General features: G+C 42.1%; 1 protein-coding gene across 10 annotated transcripts in view; it reads left to right on the forward strand.

The window, feature by feature from the left end:
- Positions 1-13,511, forward strand: part of LOC116982780 (FH1/FH2 domain-containing protein 1-like) — a 235,332-nt gene that overhangs the window by 136,678 nt on the left and 85,143 nt on the right. For all 10 annotated transcript variants that reach the window (XM_033036207.1, XM_033036209.1, XM_033036213.1 and 7 more), the window contains exon 8: positions 9,763-9,857. In XM_033036207.1, the coding sequence (XP_032892098.1) occupies positions 9,763-9,857 (95 nt within the window). The remainder of the gene's footprint in view (positions 1-9,762; positions 9,858-13,511) is intronic.

Genomic DNA, 13,511 nt, shown 5'->3' on the forward strand with positions numbered 1-13,511 from the left:
AGAGGACTTGGGGGCGGTGGGGGAAAGAGTCGTATTTAACAATAAGAATAAGTTTGTGTATGACAACGGGTAGACACAAAAAGCTGGAGTAACTCAGTGGGACAGGCAGCATCTCTGGAGCGAAGGAATGGGTGACGTTTCGGGTTGAGACCCTTCCAAGTTGAGGCAACTGCATCACAGATCTGAAGTAACAAGCACTTTAATTCTGATGGTGTGGATCCATGTTGACAACTAATTGGAGATGAGTGAGTCCTCCACCTTGTATGGGGGGGGGGGGGGAAACGGCCAGGCTTAACTTAAAAATGTCAGCTGTCCCATCACCCACCCCACTGTACCTAGTGTCTCCATCCTTTCCAACACCCTGTCCTGGTGGACCCACTGCTGCAGACCTGTGACCTAAATGCTGTTCCCTGCTCAGAACCTACAAAATAGAAGTAAGAGGCCACGTGTGCCTCTCCTCAATCACGGCTGATATTTTACCTGAGTGCCATTTTCCTGCATTGTCCCCATATCCATTGATTTGTTATTTTCTAAAAGTCTATTAATTACTCACCCCACCAGGGCTGTTAGGTCGAGTAATCAATGGATCGTTAGATAATAGGGAATATGCTCAGCTTGTAAGAACTTGTGTAATGAGTACTGTACTTTGGGACGTTTAAGAAAGAACTGCAGATGATGGAAAAATCAAAGGTCAAGAATAATGCTGGAGAAACTCAGCGGGTGAGGCAGCATCTATGGAACGAAGGAATAGGCGACGTTTCGGGTTGAGACCCTTCTTCAGGCTGTACTTTGGGACATGTTCAGCAATAGGCATTCAATATAAAGCTTTCAATGGGCTGCCTTGCATATTCATTTAATGGATTTTTCCATGTGATGAACAATTGTTGGCAATTATGAAGAAAACGTGGCCCATGTCCACCAAAGCAACACGTTGTTAATCTAAATTCTGGAGTTTGGGTTCATAATCTACCTCCAATTGCAGGAATTTACAAATATGTTGGCCTTTCAAAAACAAAATTGGTTACAGTTGATTTAATGAGACAAACCTCAGAAATCTGCAGCTATCATTCATGATGCTCAAATAGAATGGATACAAAAAACTGGAGTAACTCAGCGGGACAGGCAGCATCTCTGGAGAGAGGGAATGGGTGACATTTTGGGTCGAGACCCTTCTTCAGAGTCTGAAGAAAGGTGTCGACCCGAAACGCCACCCACTCCTTCTCTCCAGAGTTGCTGCCTGTCCCGCTGAGTTACTCCAGTTTTTTGTGTCTATCTTCAGTTTAAACCAGCATCTGTAGATCCTTTCTACTCAAATAGAATGGATAAATTGGACAACTTATGGTAGTTTAATTGACCAGTGTGGATTGCTTTTTCCTTGTGTAGGTGAGTGATAAAATCTGGGAGAAGCCGATGGGAATGTGTGGAGAAAAGATTACAAGGAAAATTAGTGAGACACAAGGAATTGCAGATGTTGGAATCTTGTGCTGGAGTAACTCAGCGGGCCAGGCAGCATCCTTGGAGGACATGGCCAGATGACGGGTCGGGAAGGGTGATGGAATTGAGAAATGTAAGAGCAGACCATGAACAAATGGAAGACTTTCCAGCTAACAGTAAATGGAGCAAGGAAATTCCTTCCTCCTTCCCCACAAAATATGGGGAAGGATTTGACGGCCCGAAACGTTGCCTATTTCCTTCGCTCCATAGATGCTGCCTCACCCGCTGAGTTTCTCCAGCATTTTTGTCTACCTTCGATTTTCCAGCATCTGCAGTTCCTTCTTAAACAAGGATGTGACATTGTCACTTTTTTTGCAGGAGAAAAAGGCACAATATCTAACTGGTGAGAGATTGCAGAATTTTTTAGGTGAAGGGGATCTGAACATCTTGATATACAGTATGATTCACAGAAGGCTAACATGCAATTACAACTCATAATTGGGAAAGCTAACATTGATTGTGTATTTTTATTGCAAGGGGATTTGAATACAAAGATAGGGAGGATATGCAGGCATATGAAACTGCAGGTGCTGGAATCTTTGGGCACAAAACGAAAGTGCAGGAGGAATTCAGCTGGTCAGGCAGCATCTGTGCAGGGAATGGAGAGGCGAAGATTCCATTCTACTCGCTAGAATTTAGAAGATTGAGGGGGGATCTTATAGAAACTTACAAAATTCATAAGGGGTTGGACAGGCTAGATGCAGGAAGATTGTTCCCGATGTTGGGGAAGTCCAGAACAAGGGGTCACAGTTTAAGGATAAGGGAGAAATCTTTTAGGACCGAGATGAGGAAAACATTTTTCCCACAGAGAGTGGTGAATCTCTGGAATTCTCTGCCACAGAAGGTAGTTGAGGCCAGTTAATTGGCTATATTTAAGAGGGAGTTAGATGTGGCCCTTGTGGCTAAAGGGATCAGGGGGTATGGAGAGAAGGCAGGTACAGGATACTGAGTTGGATGATCAGCCATGATCATATTGAATGGTGGTGCAGGCTCGAAGGGCCGAATGGCCTACTCCTGCACCTATGTTCTATGTTTCTATGTTTCTATTCACACTGATGAAGTAGGTGTGTATCTAATGTTTCTTTATTTCCTGCCAAAATTTATAATTTCACATTCTTCCCCATATCACGCTGCATTTGCCAGATCTTTATCCACTCACTTAACCTATTGCAAGACCAAAACAAGTGACTGGATACAACTACGATACGATAGAACTTTATTGATCCCAGGAGGGAAATTGATCTGCCAACAGTTATAAAACACAAGATACATGAGACATGAAATTGAAGTGAGGAGTTGAAAGGATTGGGGACGTGCAAAGATTGGGGAAGGGGGGAGGGAGGGGTGTAAGTCCACTCTACGACAGATGGGGGAGGAGTTGACAGTTTGATAGCCACAGAGAAACAGGATCTCCTGTGGCGTTCTGTACTGTATCTTGGTGGAACCAGTCTGTTGTTGAGTTCAACAACAACAACCAGAGTAAATGTTTGGTTTCATCACTGAATCTATTTGTTACATTTTGCAATTGACATTTAAAACATTTATTTGTAATTGGTTGTTGATTTACTTCCTTTGGGAAGTTTGAAAATTACTTGGTAACAATTTAGGTATTATTACTAAATTAATTTAGCTAGATTAATGCCAGAATGAATATGAGGAATTATTTTGGGCCTCATATGGGAGGAAGGATGTGATGGTGTTGGAGAGGAAGAGAGATACAGTGTGAGAATGATCCCACGGATGATTGGGTTAATGTATGAGGAGCGTTTGAAGGCTCTGGACCTGTACTGGCTGGAGTTTAGAAGGATGAGGGTGGATCTCATTGAAACCTATCGGATAATGAAAGGTCTGGGTAGAGTGGACATGGAGAGGATGCTTCCAGTAAAGGGAGAGTCTAGGACCAGAGGGCATAGCCTCAGAATAAAAAGGACGTACCTTTAGAATAGAGATGAGGAGGAATTTATTTAGTCAGAAGATGCAAAATCTGTGGAATTAATTGCCACAAGACATTGGGTGTTTTTAAAGCGGAGGCTGATGGGCTTCAAAGGCTACGGGCAGAAAGCAGGAGAATGATTTTGAGAGGAAATATACACCACCACAGCAGAGTAGATTTGATGGGTCGAATGACCTGATTCAACTTCTATGTCTAATGGTCTTATGGATAGGCTAGACTAGTATCCACAAGACTGGAAATAGTGAAAAGGGGATTGACGGAAACCTATATGAAAGAGGGGCAAAACACAAAACGCTGAAGCAATTGGGGGGGGAATGAACTTGAGGGGATTTGACAGGGTGGATAGGGGAAAGTTGTGAGAGAATATAGAATATAGTTAATGTTTAATATTAAGAGTTGATTTTAGAGTTGAGATCAGCCAGGATCTAATGCGGCTTCTGAGACTGAGTGGCTATTCTGCTCCTCTGTGGTCAGTCCTGCAACCATTGTGATTGGTGGCAGTTCTGGTCTTGTGAAGAGCTGCTTAATTTGGAGTGACACTGTATGGGTGGCACAGCAGTACAATGCCAGAGACTTGAGTTTGATCCTGAATACGGATGCTGTCTGTACTGTGTTTTACTTTCTCCCTGTCACCGCGTGGGTTTCCCCAGAGTCCTCCAGTTTCTTCCCACATTCCAAAAACGCCCAGGGTTTCAGGTTAATTGGCTTTGGTAAAATTGTAAATTGTCCCAAGTATGTGAGATAGTGCTAATGTACGTGGATCACTGGTTGGCATGGACTCGGTGGGTCGAGGGGCCTGTTTCTGCACTGTATGTCTAATCAAAACTAAACTAAAGGTCAGGTATAATTGTCCTGCTGTGTGGTAGCCCAATCAACTTATTTTTAATGGCAGCTTTTATTCCCTCAGCTGATGCCAGCCATGTCTGGCAAATTGCCATCAGCAGGAGATGAATCTATCTTCTGTTGTACAGCAAGTGAAGTCCTGTTGTTTGCCAGGCCAATGTTCAGCACACTCTACACTTGAGGACGGGGTAAAACCAGGAGCAAGAAATAGACTGCATTCTGTCGGGGTATTTATTAATGTGTGTTACTTGTACAGTATATTAAAATGATGGCGAGCAGAGGTCCAGCTAGTCCATTGAGCATGCCTTGCTTCCATTACATTAGTCTTTTGCTGCCTTCCCCCCCAGTGGGAACCATTGTGGGGGGATATTTTTACATTTATTGTTAAATTCTGTTAAATTCTTTAATGCTGTGTCTTATCTTTATTCGTGTGCTGCAATGGCAAGTCAAATTCCACTACACCAATTGGTGTATGTGATAATAAATGTCCTTTGTCCCTTGTCCTTGTCCTTATCCTTATATGTGCAGTATCAGAACAAGGCATTTTCCTATCTTCCAGCAATCTCCCTCCTGTCCAAGGCACAAATTCAACAATTCAATGCATTTGTGTTTTGGCAATGACAAAAAGAACAACTAGAGACAAACCAAGGAACCGCGGAAGAAGATTGTTGTTTTTTAATGCTGGATGCTCTCACATGTTTGTCTTTGAACATTTTCAAAAATAACTTTCTCCAAATAGCTTTCTTTCACGATACTGAAACATTTCTCTGCTTCAAAAACGAATAAAAGTGTGACCGAATCTGAAAGCAGACAAACACACGTAATTAAAATGCAACTTACCAGTTTGTATTTTTGATTTGACTTCACTTGATGATTGAGAACAATAAATGTTGGAAGCTGGGGACACAAGGGACTGCAGAAGCTGGAATCTTGCTGAGAACATAAAGTACTGGAGTAACTCAGCGGGTCGGGGAGCATCACGGGAGGACACGGACAGGCAGACTCTTGCCGTTGGGACCTTTCATCAGACTTAATTGGCCTAAAAAATGCACACAGGACACCAGAATCAAATTTATTCTTCAGGATAACGAATATTTAGTTGGAAAATCTAAAATAAATGAAATGTCAACTATTATTTCTTAAATGTTATTTTTAATGCCTGATGCACCCAAGCTTTTATTTTTTATTTTTTTATTTTTATTTTTTATTTTGTCATTCAGCTTTTTCTCCATGCATTGACACAAATCTTCCTTTCCTTCCCTTGAATTCTGCAAAATAAAAACATCTGAATTGCATGAATTCTTTTAGGTTGTGAGTGTCAGGAACCTGCACTCCCAGCCAGCTGAGAGATGTTATTTTAACTCCCCTTTCTCTTCTGGATTGTTATTTACTGTCTGTGGGACAGATTGGTGAGGAAACTAATGAACTCTCAGTCCCTCCAATCTGATGCTGAAGCCCCTCGCATTGTGGTAGGTGATACTGATGTGTGTGTGAAACCTCTGGGCCACTCCACGCCATGCCCCACCCCACCCACAGTGCCCCCACCACCCTGTTTAGTATCACAGTCAAGGCGACATTGTTGAATATCGAATGGAGTTCAATGCCTGTGGAGTTGTACTCTGCATTGCAAAGCTGCCAGTTCTCCAGGGATGCTGCCTGATCCGCTAAGTTACTCCAGCAATTTGTGTCTTTCCTTGCCAGTTCACAGATTAGTTTAGAGATAGGGCATGGAAACAGGTCCTTCGGTCCACCGAGTCCACGCAGACGAGTGATCACCCGTTCACTAGTTCTATTCAACGCCCTAGGGACAATTTACAGAATCCAATCAATTTACAAACCTGCACGTCTCTGGAATGTCAGAGGAAACTGGAGCACCCGGAGAAAGCCCACGCAGTCACAGGAGGAATGTACAAACTCTGTGCAGACAGCACCCGTAGACAAGATCGAACCCGGGTCTCTGCCGCTGTAAGGGAATAACTCCCCCATTGCGTCCATGTACTGCCCAAAGAGTCCTTTTGTGCTTTAATCCTATAATGCCCAGTGCAACATAGCAGAATGGAAATACACATGCAGGTTTACTGGACCAAGGCCTGCTGGACCTCCCGGTTGCTAACCATTTTAACTCCCCTTCCCATTTCCATACTGACCTTTCGGTCCTGGGCCTCCTCCATTGCCAGGATGAGGCTACACGTAATCTGGAGGAATAAAGCTTCACCTTGGGTAGCTTACAACCTAATCGTATGAATATTGAATTCTCTAATTTTCGGAACCTAACTCCCAAACACCCCCTCTCCTTCCCTGCCCACCCCCCTCTCTTCCCTGTGCCCAGCCTGGATGCACACCCATTTCTCCCTTTCCCCTTTCTCCTCATGTCTCTTTCCATTGATACTCCTTCCTCCAGCATCAGATTTTGTGCATCTTCTGTCCTTTCCTCCTTATCTCATATTTCTTGCCTCTTTGTCTGTGGACTTTGTCCAGCCATCTGCCAAAACCCCCTTCACCTGTATCCACCTATCATATGCCAGGTTTTGAGCCACCTCCATCTTTCTTCCAGCTTTCTTCACCCCCCTCACCTCCTTACAGTCAGCTTGGTGAAGGGTCCTGACCTGAGACATCATCTATCCATGTTCTCCAGAGATGCTGCCTGGCCCGCTGCGTTACTCCAGCACTTTATGTCTTTTTTTATAAATCAACATCTCAAGAGTCAAGATAGTTTTATTGTCATGTGTCCCAGATAGGACAATGACATTCTTGCTTGCTGCAGCACAACAGAATATTGTAAGCATAAATACAGAACAGTTCAGTTGTGTCTATATAGCATAGACCATATATATATACGCATAAATAAACAGATAAAGTGCGATAGGCTGTTATAGTTCAGAGTTTGTATGATGTAGTGTTTAATAGCCTGATGGCTGTGTGGAAGAAGCTGTTCCTGAACCTGGATGTTCCAGATTACAAGCTCCAGTACCTTCTTCCCGATGGCAACGGAGAGATGAGTGTGTGGCCAGGATGGTGTGGGTCTTAGATGATGTTGTGCAGCCTTTTTGAGGCAGCGACTGCGATAGATCCCTTCGATGGTGGGGAGGTCAGAGCCGATGATGGACTGGGCAGTGGTCACAACTTTCTGCATTCTTTTCTGCTCCTGGACGTTCAAGTTGCCGAACCAAGCCACGATGCAACCAGTCAGCATGCACTCTACTGTGCACCTGTAGAAGTTCGAGAGAGTCCTCCTTGACATACCGACTCTCCGTAATTTTCTCAGGAAGTAGAGGCGCTATGTGCCTTCTTTATGATTGCATCAGTGTGCTGTGACCAGGAAAGATCTTCGGAAATATGCACGGCCAGGAATTTGAAGTTCTTGATCCTTTCCACCATCATCCTGTTGATGTAAACAGGATTGTGGGTCCCTATCGTACCCCTTCCAAAGTCCACAATCAGTTCCTTGGTTTTGTTGGTGTTGAGAGTCAGGTTGTTGCACTGGCACCATTTGGTCAATCGGTCGATCTCACTTCTTTACTCTGACTCGCCACCATCAGTGATTCGTCCCACAACAGTGGTGTCGTCGGCGAACTTGATGATGGAGTTTGCACTATGTCCGACTACACAGTCATGAGTATAGAGTGAGTACAGCAGGGTCGGTAGGCTTATCCACTGTTGGTCTGTTTGCTGTTTACTCACTTCCCACCTATCCACAGGACAGTAGTTTAATTTCCCTCTTGGCTTGAAGCTTTTGGTGCAGGGATTGACAGAATGATTCCTGATTTCAGCCAATCTATCACAGGCTTCTTTGAACGCCCTTTAGGATCATGGCACAATCTACTTCCTCCTCCCAAGTTTAGCATCAGTTCTGAAAAACAAAGATGTAATTTAAGATTATTACAATAATAAGATTATTGCCATTTAGAACGGAGATGAGGAAAAACTTTATAACACAGAGAGTTGTGAGTGTGTGGAATTCTCTGCCTCAGAGGGAGGTGGAGGCTGGTTCTCTGGATGCTTTCAAGAGAGAGTTAGATAGAGCTCTTAGGGATTGCGGAGTTAAGGGATATGGAGAGAAGGCAGGAATGGGGTACTGATTGTGGATGATCAACCATGATCACAATGAATGGCGGTGCTGGCTCGAAGGGCCGAATGGCCTACTCCTGCACCTATTGTCTATTGTCTATTAAGAGTTTGCCTGTACTCTGCTTAACATAATAAAAGTGGAAAAGATGCTGCGGGTGTTAAGGCTGGGACCTGTGTGCTGTTTATTGTTTGCCAGTCACTCCTTGCTGTCTGCTTCATGGTACTTGTGTCTCATCTGGGCTTGGAGTCACACTGGAATAAAACAAAACAAATACGTCATAGAGTCATACAGCCCCAAACAGGCCCTTAGGCCCGACATACCCAATCCAACCAAGATGCTGCCCATCTGCACTAGTTCCACCTGTATGCGTTTGGCCCGTATCCCTCTAAACCTTTCCAATCCATGTATCTGTCCAAATGTTATGAGAGTGTTTTGCAGTACATGTGTTGAGCACAGCTGCCACAGCTTCAGCATCAATGGTTCGATTCTGACCTCCACTGATGCCTGTGCACAACCAGCATGTGCATCCCATGACCACATGGGTTCCATTGGGTTGTCTAGTTTCCTCCACATCCCACACATTGTTTGGTGGGTTAGTTGTCCATTTTAAATTAACCCTTGGTGTAGGACTGGAGTTGATATGCAGTTGGCTTATATTAGCATAGTTAAAAAATGCTTTATTTTGATAGGAATTGAATCACTGAGTGGACACATAGAAGGTGATGGAGGGGAGAAGGATGAATAGATCCAATTTGGGCGAATAGATAGATCTGATTTGAGAATTAAGGGACAGAAGTTTAGGGGTGACATGAGGGGGAACTTCTTTACTCAGAGAGTGGTAGCTGTGTGGAATGAGCTTCCTGTGAAAGTCGTGGAGGCAGGATCGGTTTTATCATTTAAAAATAAATTGGATAGGTATATGGACAGGAAAGGAATGGAGGGTTATGGTCTGAGTGCAGGAAGATGGGACTAGGTGAGAGTGAGTGTTCGGCACGGACTAGAAGGGCCGAGATGGCCTGTTTCCGTGCTGTAATCGTTATATGGTTATAACAGTACTTGTGCATTGATATGTTAGGTTCTGGAATCGGCTTCCTGAAGTGGCAGTGGAAAAAAACTAATCAGTAACTTTTAAAATGCTATTGACCATTTACTTGAAAAGAAATTCTTTATAATTATCTGGAGGAAAAACAGTGGAGTAGAGCCAGTGAAAGAGCTGCCACGGACAAGACTGGCTGAAATGTTCTATGTTATTCTGCATTAAGTTGTATCTGTGGCTGAGATGATTTTGTATTTAATTTTTGTACATAATATATTCATAACTCTGCAGTTATAATTTTATAATAATACGTGATTCAAATGTCCTTTTATTTTTACATTTAACTTTTTTGAATTCTTTCCTCAGGCACAAAGAACTGGACAAGTTTAGTTGAAATTCTAGAGGAGAAGAATGGCGCTGATTCTGAGCTGCTGGTTTTCACAATGACACTGATTAACAAGGTAAACGTTGTTTATGCGTTCTGCATTTAACAGTGCATTGGTTGAATTGTGGATGTAGCCCAGACCATCACACAAACTAACCTCCCTTCCATTGACTCTATTTACACCTATTTACTACCTCAGCAAGGCCGCCAACATAATCAAGGACGTGTCGCAACCCCTGGCCACTCCCTCCTCTCCCTTAGGTGTGAAAACACACGCCTCCAGATTCAGGGACAGTTTCTTCCCATCTGTTGGTTATCCTACAAACAACGAGAGTGCAGTCCTGAACTACTATCTGCTTCATTGGAGACCCTCGGTGTATTTTTGATTGAACTTTAATCGCTTGATCTTGCATTAAGCGTTATTCACATTATTCCCTTTGTCATGTATCTGCACACTGTGGATGACTCGATTGTAATCATCTTTTGTCGTTCCGCTGGTTGGTTAGCACGCATCAAAAGCTTTTCACTGTACCTCGGTACATGTGACAATAAACTAAACTCAATGAATGTATACAATCTCTGCTGGGGCAGGACGGAAATTCGAAGTTGTGTCTCCCAGTACTGGGTTACTCCATGAATCATCATTGTGAGTCCCATGTGGGCAGATTTTCTGAGGTGGAACTTATTCTTTACGTGTTGATTCATATGATTTTGCGTAGGAATCATCACCGTTATTTAACGCGTGGTTATTTACAGCGGAGGCAATTTGATGCTCAATGAAAGAACAAGCTTCGATTTATATAAGGGCTTTCACAGCTCAAGACATTCCAACATGCTTTACAGCCAATAATGTTCAGTTTGATGGGCAGCCATAATAATTAAAATTGGTGAAGCAATTTTGAAAATTATTTGGTGAGATAATATAAATGGAGCCACATGCCAAGTAGACTCAATAATAACAATTTTTTTTTCCTTCTTGTCAATTTTATTCCATTCCCTGAGGGAAGTGAGTTGTTGGGGTATGTTTTTACTGATGCCAGCCAAGGCCTTATTACAATGCCCAATGCCAGAGTGGCTTTATATTTATGTGTGAGACTTATTATTGCACAATATATGTTTGTTTATTTATTGTGTGTCTATGGTCTGTGGTCTATAGACACATTGAACTTTTATCTTCCGTTTTGCATTATGTTAACATATTCTGTTGTGCTGCAGCAATTAAGAATTTCATTGTCCAATCTGAGACACATGACAATAAAACTCTCTTGACTTGACTTGACTAAGTTAAGCTCCTGTCCCACTTATGTGTCCTTGGCATGCTAATTAAGCAACCTCGTGGTCGCGTTGATGCGCGACGGTCCCGCTCAACTTCATTTGCCCGCATAGCCGTCTGGAGCGCGTGACGGCATTTGAAGATGGACACAAAATGCTGGAGTAACTCAGCGGGACCAGCAGCATCTCTGGAGAGAAGGAATGGGCGACGTTTCGTGTTGAGACTCTTCTTCAATCTGCAGTTCAACTCAGCGGTTGAGGCAGCATCTATGGAGCGAAGGAAATAGGCAACGTTTTGGATCAAAACCCTTCTTGGTATAATTGTAAATTGTCCCTATAAGATAGTGTAGGAGAATGTTAGTGTGAGGGAATCGCTGTGCGGCGCTGACTCGGTGGGCCGAAGGGCCTGTTTCTGATCTGTATTTCTAAAGTAAACTAAAACTAATATGCACGCCCAGTAAATATATTTCTCCTCTCTGATATGGAGACAGAGAACAGTCACTGCAAGCATCCTGTCAGAGTTCATCTGAATCAGTGCAGAATAGAATAAAACCATAGCAATCCTAGGTTTTATGTTGCTGAGACAACGATTGCCTAATCTCTCAGGACTATGGAGAAAACAAATCGCTTTGTGAGACAGATTACAATTTGACACAAAGATAGAATGTTTCCCCTCACTTAGGAGAAAATTCAGAGAAAACCCCAGTGTGTAGGTTGATAATCTGTCACACAAGTATATTTATTTACACGACATTCAAATAGATTAATACCCAGTTCATGAGTTAGTGATTGAAAATAATAATTTTTTAAAGGCTTCTGTCCTCCAATGACTTTTATAATGCGTTTTCTCGAAATTAGAATATCGAATGGAACTGGGCACAAAATATTCATGTAGCACATATGAGTCATAATTGGCTGTAGTGCAAGTCTGAACATTCCTGGCTTTTAAATTTATTTATGCATTATTTTTGCAACAAACAACAGATTGTTTTTAAAAACGCAACCACGTAGTGTCATTGGACTCGAGTTATATAATTTTTTCATGAACAGAACAAATAAATTATACTCTTGGAAAAAAATGTTGAAATATAAAATATATAAAGAGACCAGATTGGGATCAGAACAGTTGAATGCTTATCCAACGACCAATTCCCAGACTTCAATGCGAATCCTGTATTCAGTCAAATAAGCCGTTCCGAAGGGCTTTATAACACTGTGACTAGCCATTTATTCCAACAGGTAGTGCAAGTCATGTTAGTAGTTTTCTCAACATGAGCCTCTTGGTCTAAACTCACTCTCCAATTTGATTCTTTCATTCTGTTATATTTATTTTAAGTGGTTTATTTAATTGCCTTTTAAAATAATATATTGGTCACTGTGTAATGCTACATTCTAACGAGGTGCAATAAACTATGTTTTAAAAAAAATCCTTTTACTATTGTTTGAGATCATCTTAGCTTCTGAGGTCTTGTGAAAGTTCTCTCCAAGGTCTCAATTCTCTCTTCCTGTTTATAATTACTACATCACATCTTTTGCTTTTATTTTTCAAAAATTTATTGCACAGTGCCCCAGACACAGTTTTGGACTTTAATTAAGTATTTTCTATCTTCAACATTATCAGCCTGCATTTGTATTCTCTGCCTTAGAATACTAAACAAATTATTACATTTATGGCCTTAACTACTTGTGATACTTTCTTAATGACTTGGCTATCTAGTACATCGTGTTCCCTGTACTCTATTCAAAATCTTCCCACTAAAGATGTATTTCCCTTCATTGTTTTGTTCCCAGATTCTGTATTTTCCTACAGCGGACAGCTCTTCTGGCCCATTTATCCTGGCAGCTCACCTTGCATTCTTTCATTGTTCCTGTTAAAATTTGCATGGGGTGGGGGGTGAGCGAGCAGGTAAAACTGGAAGCAAAAAGAGGTAGGGTAAATCACAGCCAGCAATAGATCACCTCAGGTGCGGAGGTTCCCTGGTAGGCAGATTGTTGGACAAAGGTTAGATATAGAAGTAGATGTGAGCCCAAGAGAGATAATACATAGTTGTAAACTGTGAAGCTTGTTAGTGGATGTTTGTATAAAGCCTTTTCCCTTGTCAATACTGCAAATTCAGGTTTGTACGTTGACAACTGTTTCAACGGTTTTTGCTTCTTTATATAATTTTATTATATAAATGGCAGTTATCTTTGAGGTGATAAGTTAAAGTGAACCAACCTGGAAATGGACAGTGATGTTGTGGATTCTTTGTGAAAAATGAATTCCGAAACACCTGATATTGATCAAGAAAATCAAATATAAAGACTGTGAATCGTAAGTAGAGCAATACAATACCTTTTGAGTATTGAATTAATGTCATGTTTCGGTAATCAGCAGTGATATTTCAACCTGATCTGCTGCTGGAGATTATGAATGCACCAGAAGTGGGTGGCCAAGCTATTGAGTTCATCAGAAGGA

The sequence above is a fragment of the Amblyraja radiata genome, chromosome 17 (assembly GCF_010909765.2).
Source record: "Amblyraja radiata isolate CabotCenter1 chromosome 17, sAmbRad1.1.pri, whole genome shotgun sequence".
Classification (NCBI taxonomy): domain Eukaryota; kingdom Metazoa; phylum Chordata; class Chondrichthyes; order Rajiformes; family Rajidae; genus Amblyraja; species Amblyraja radiata.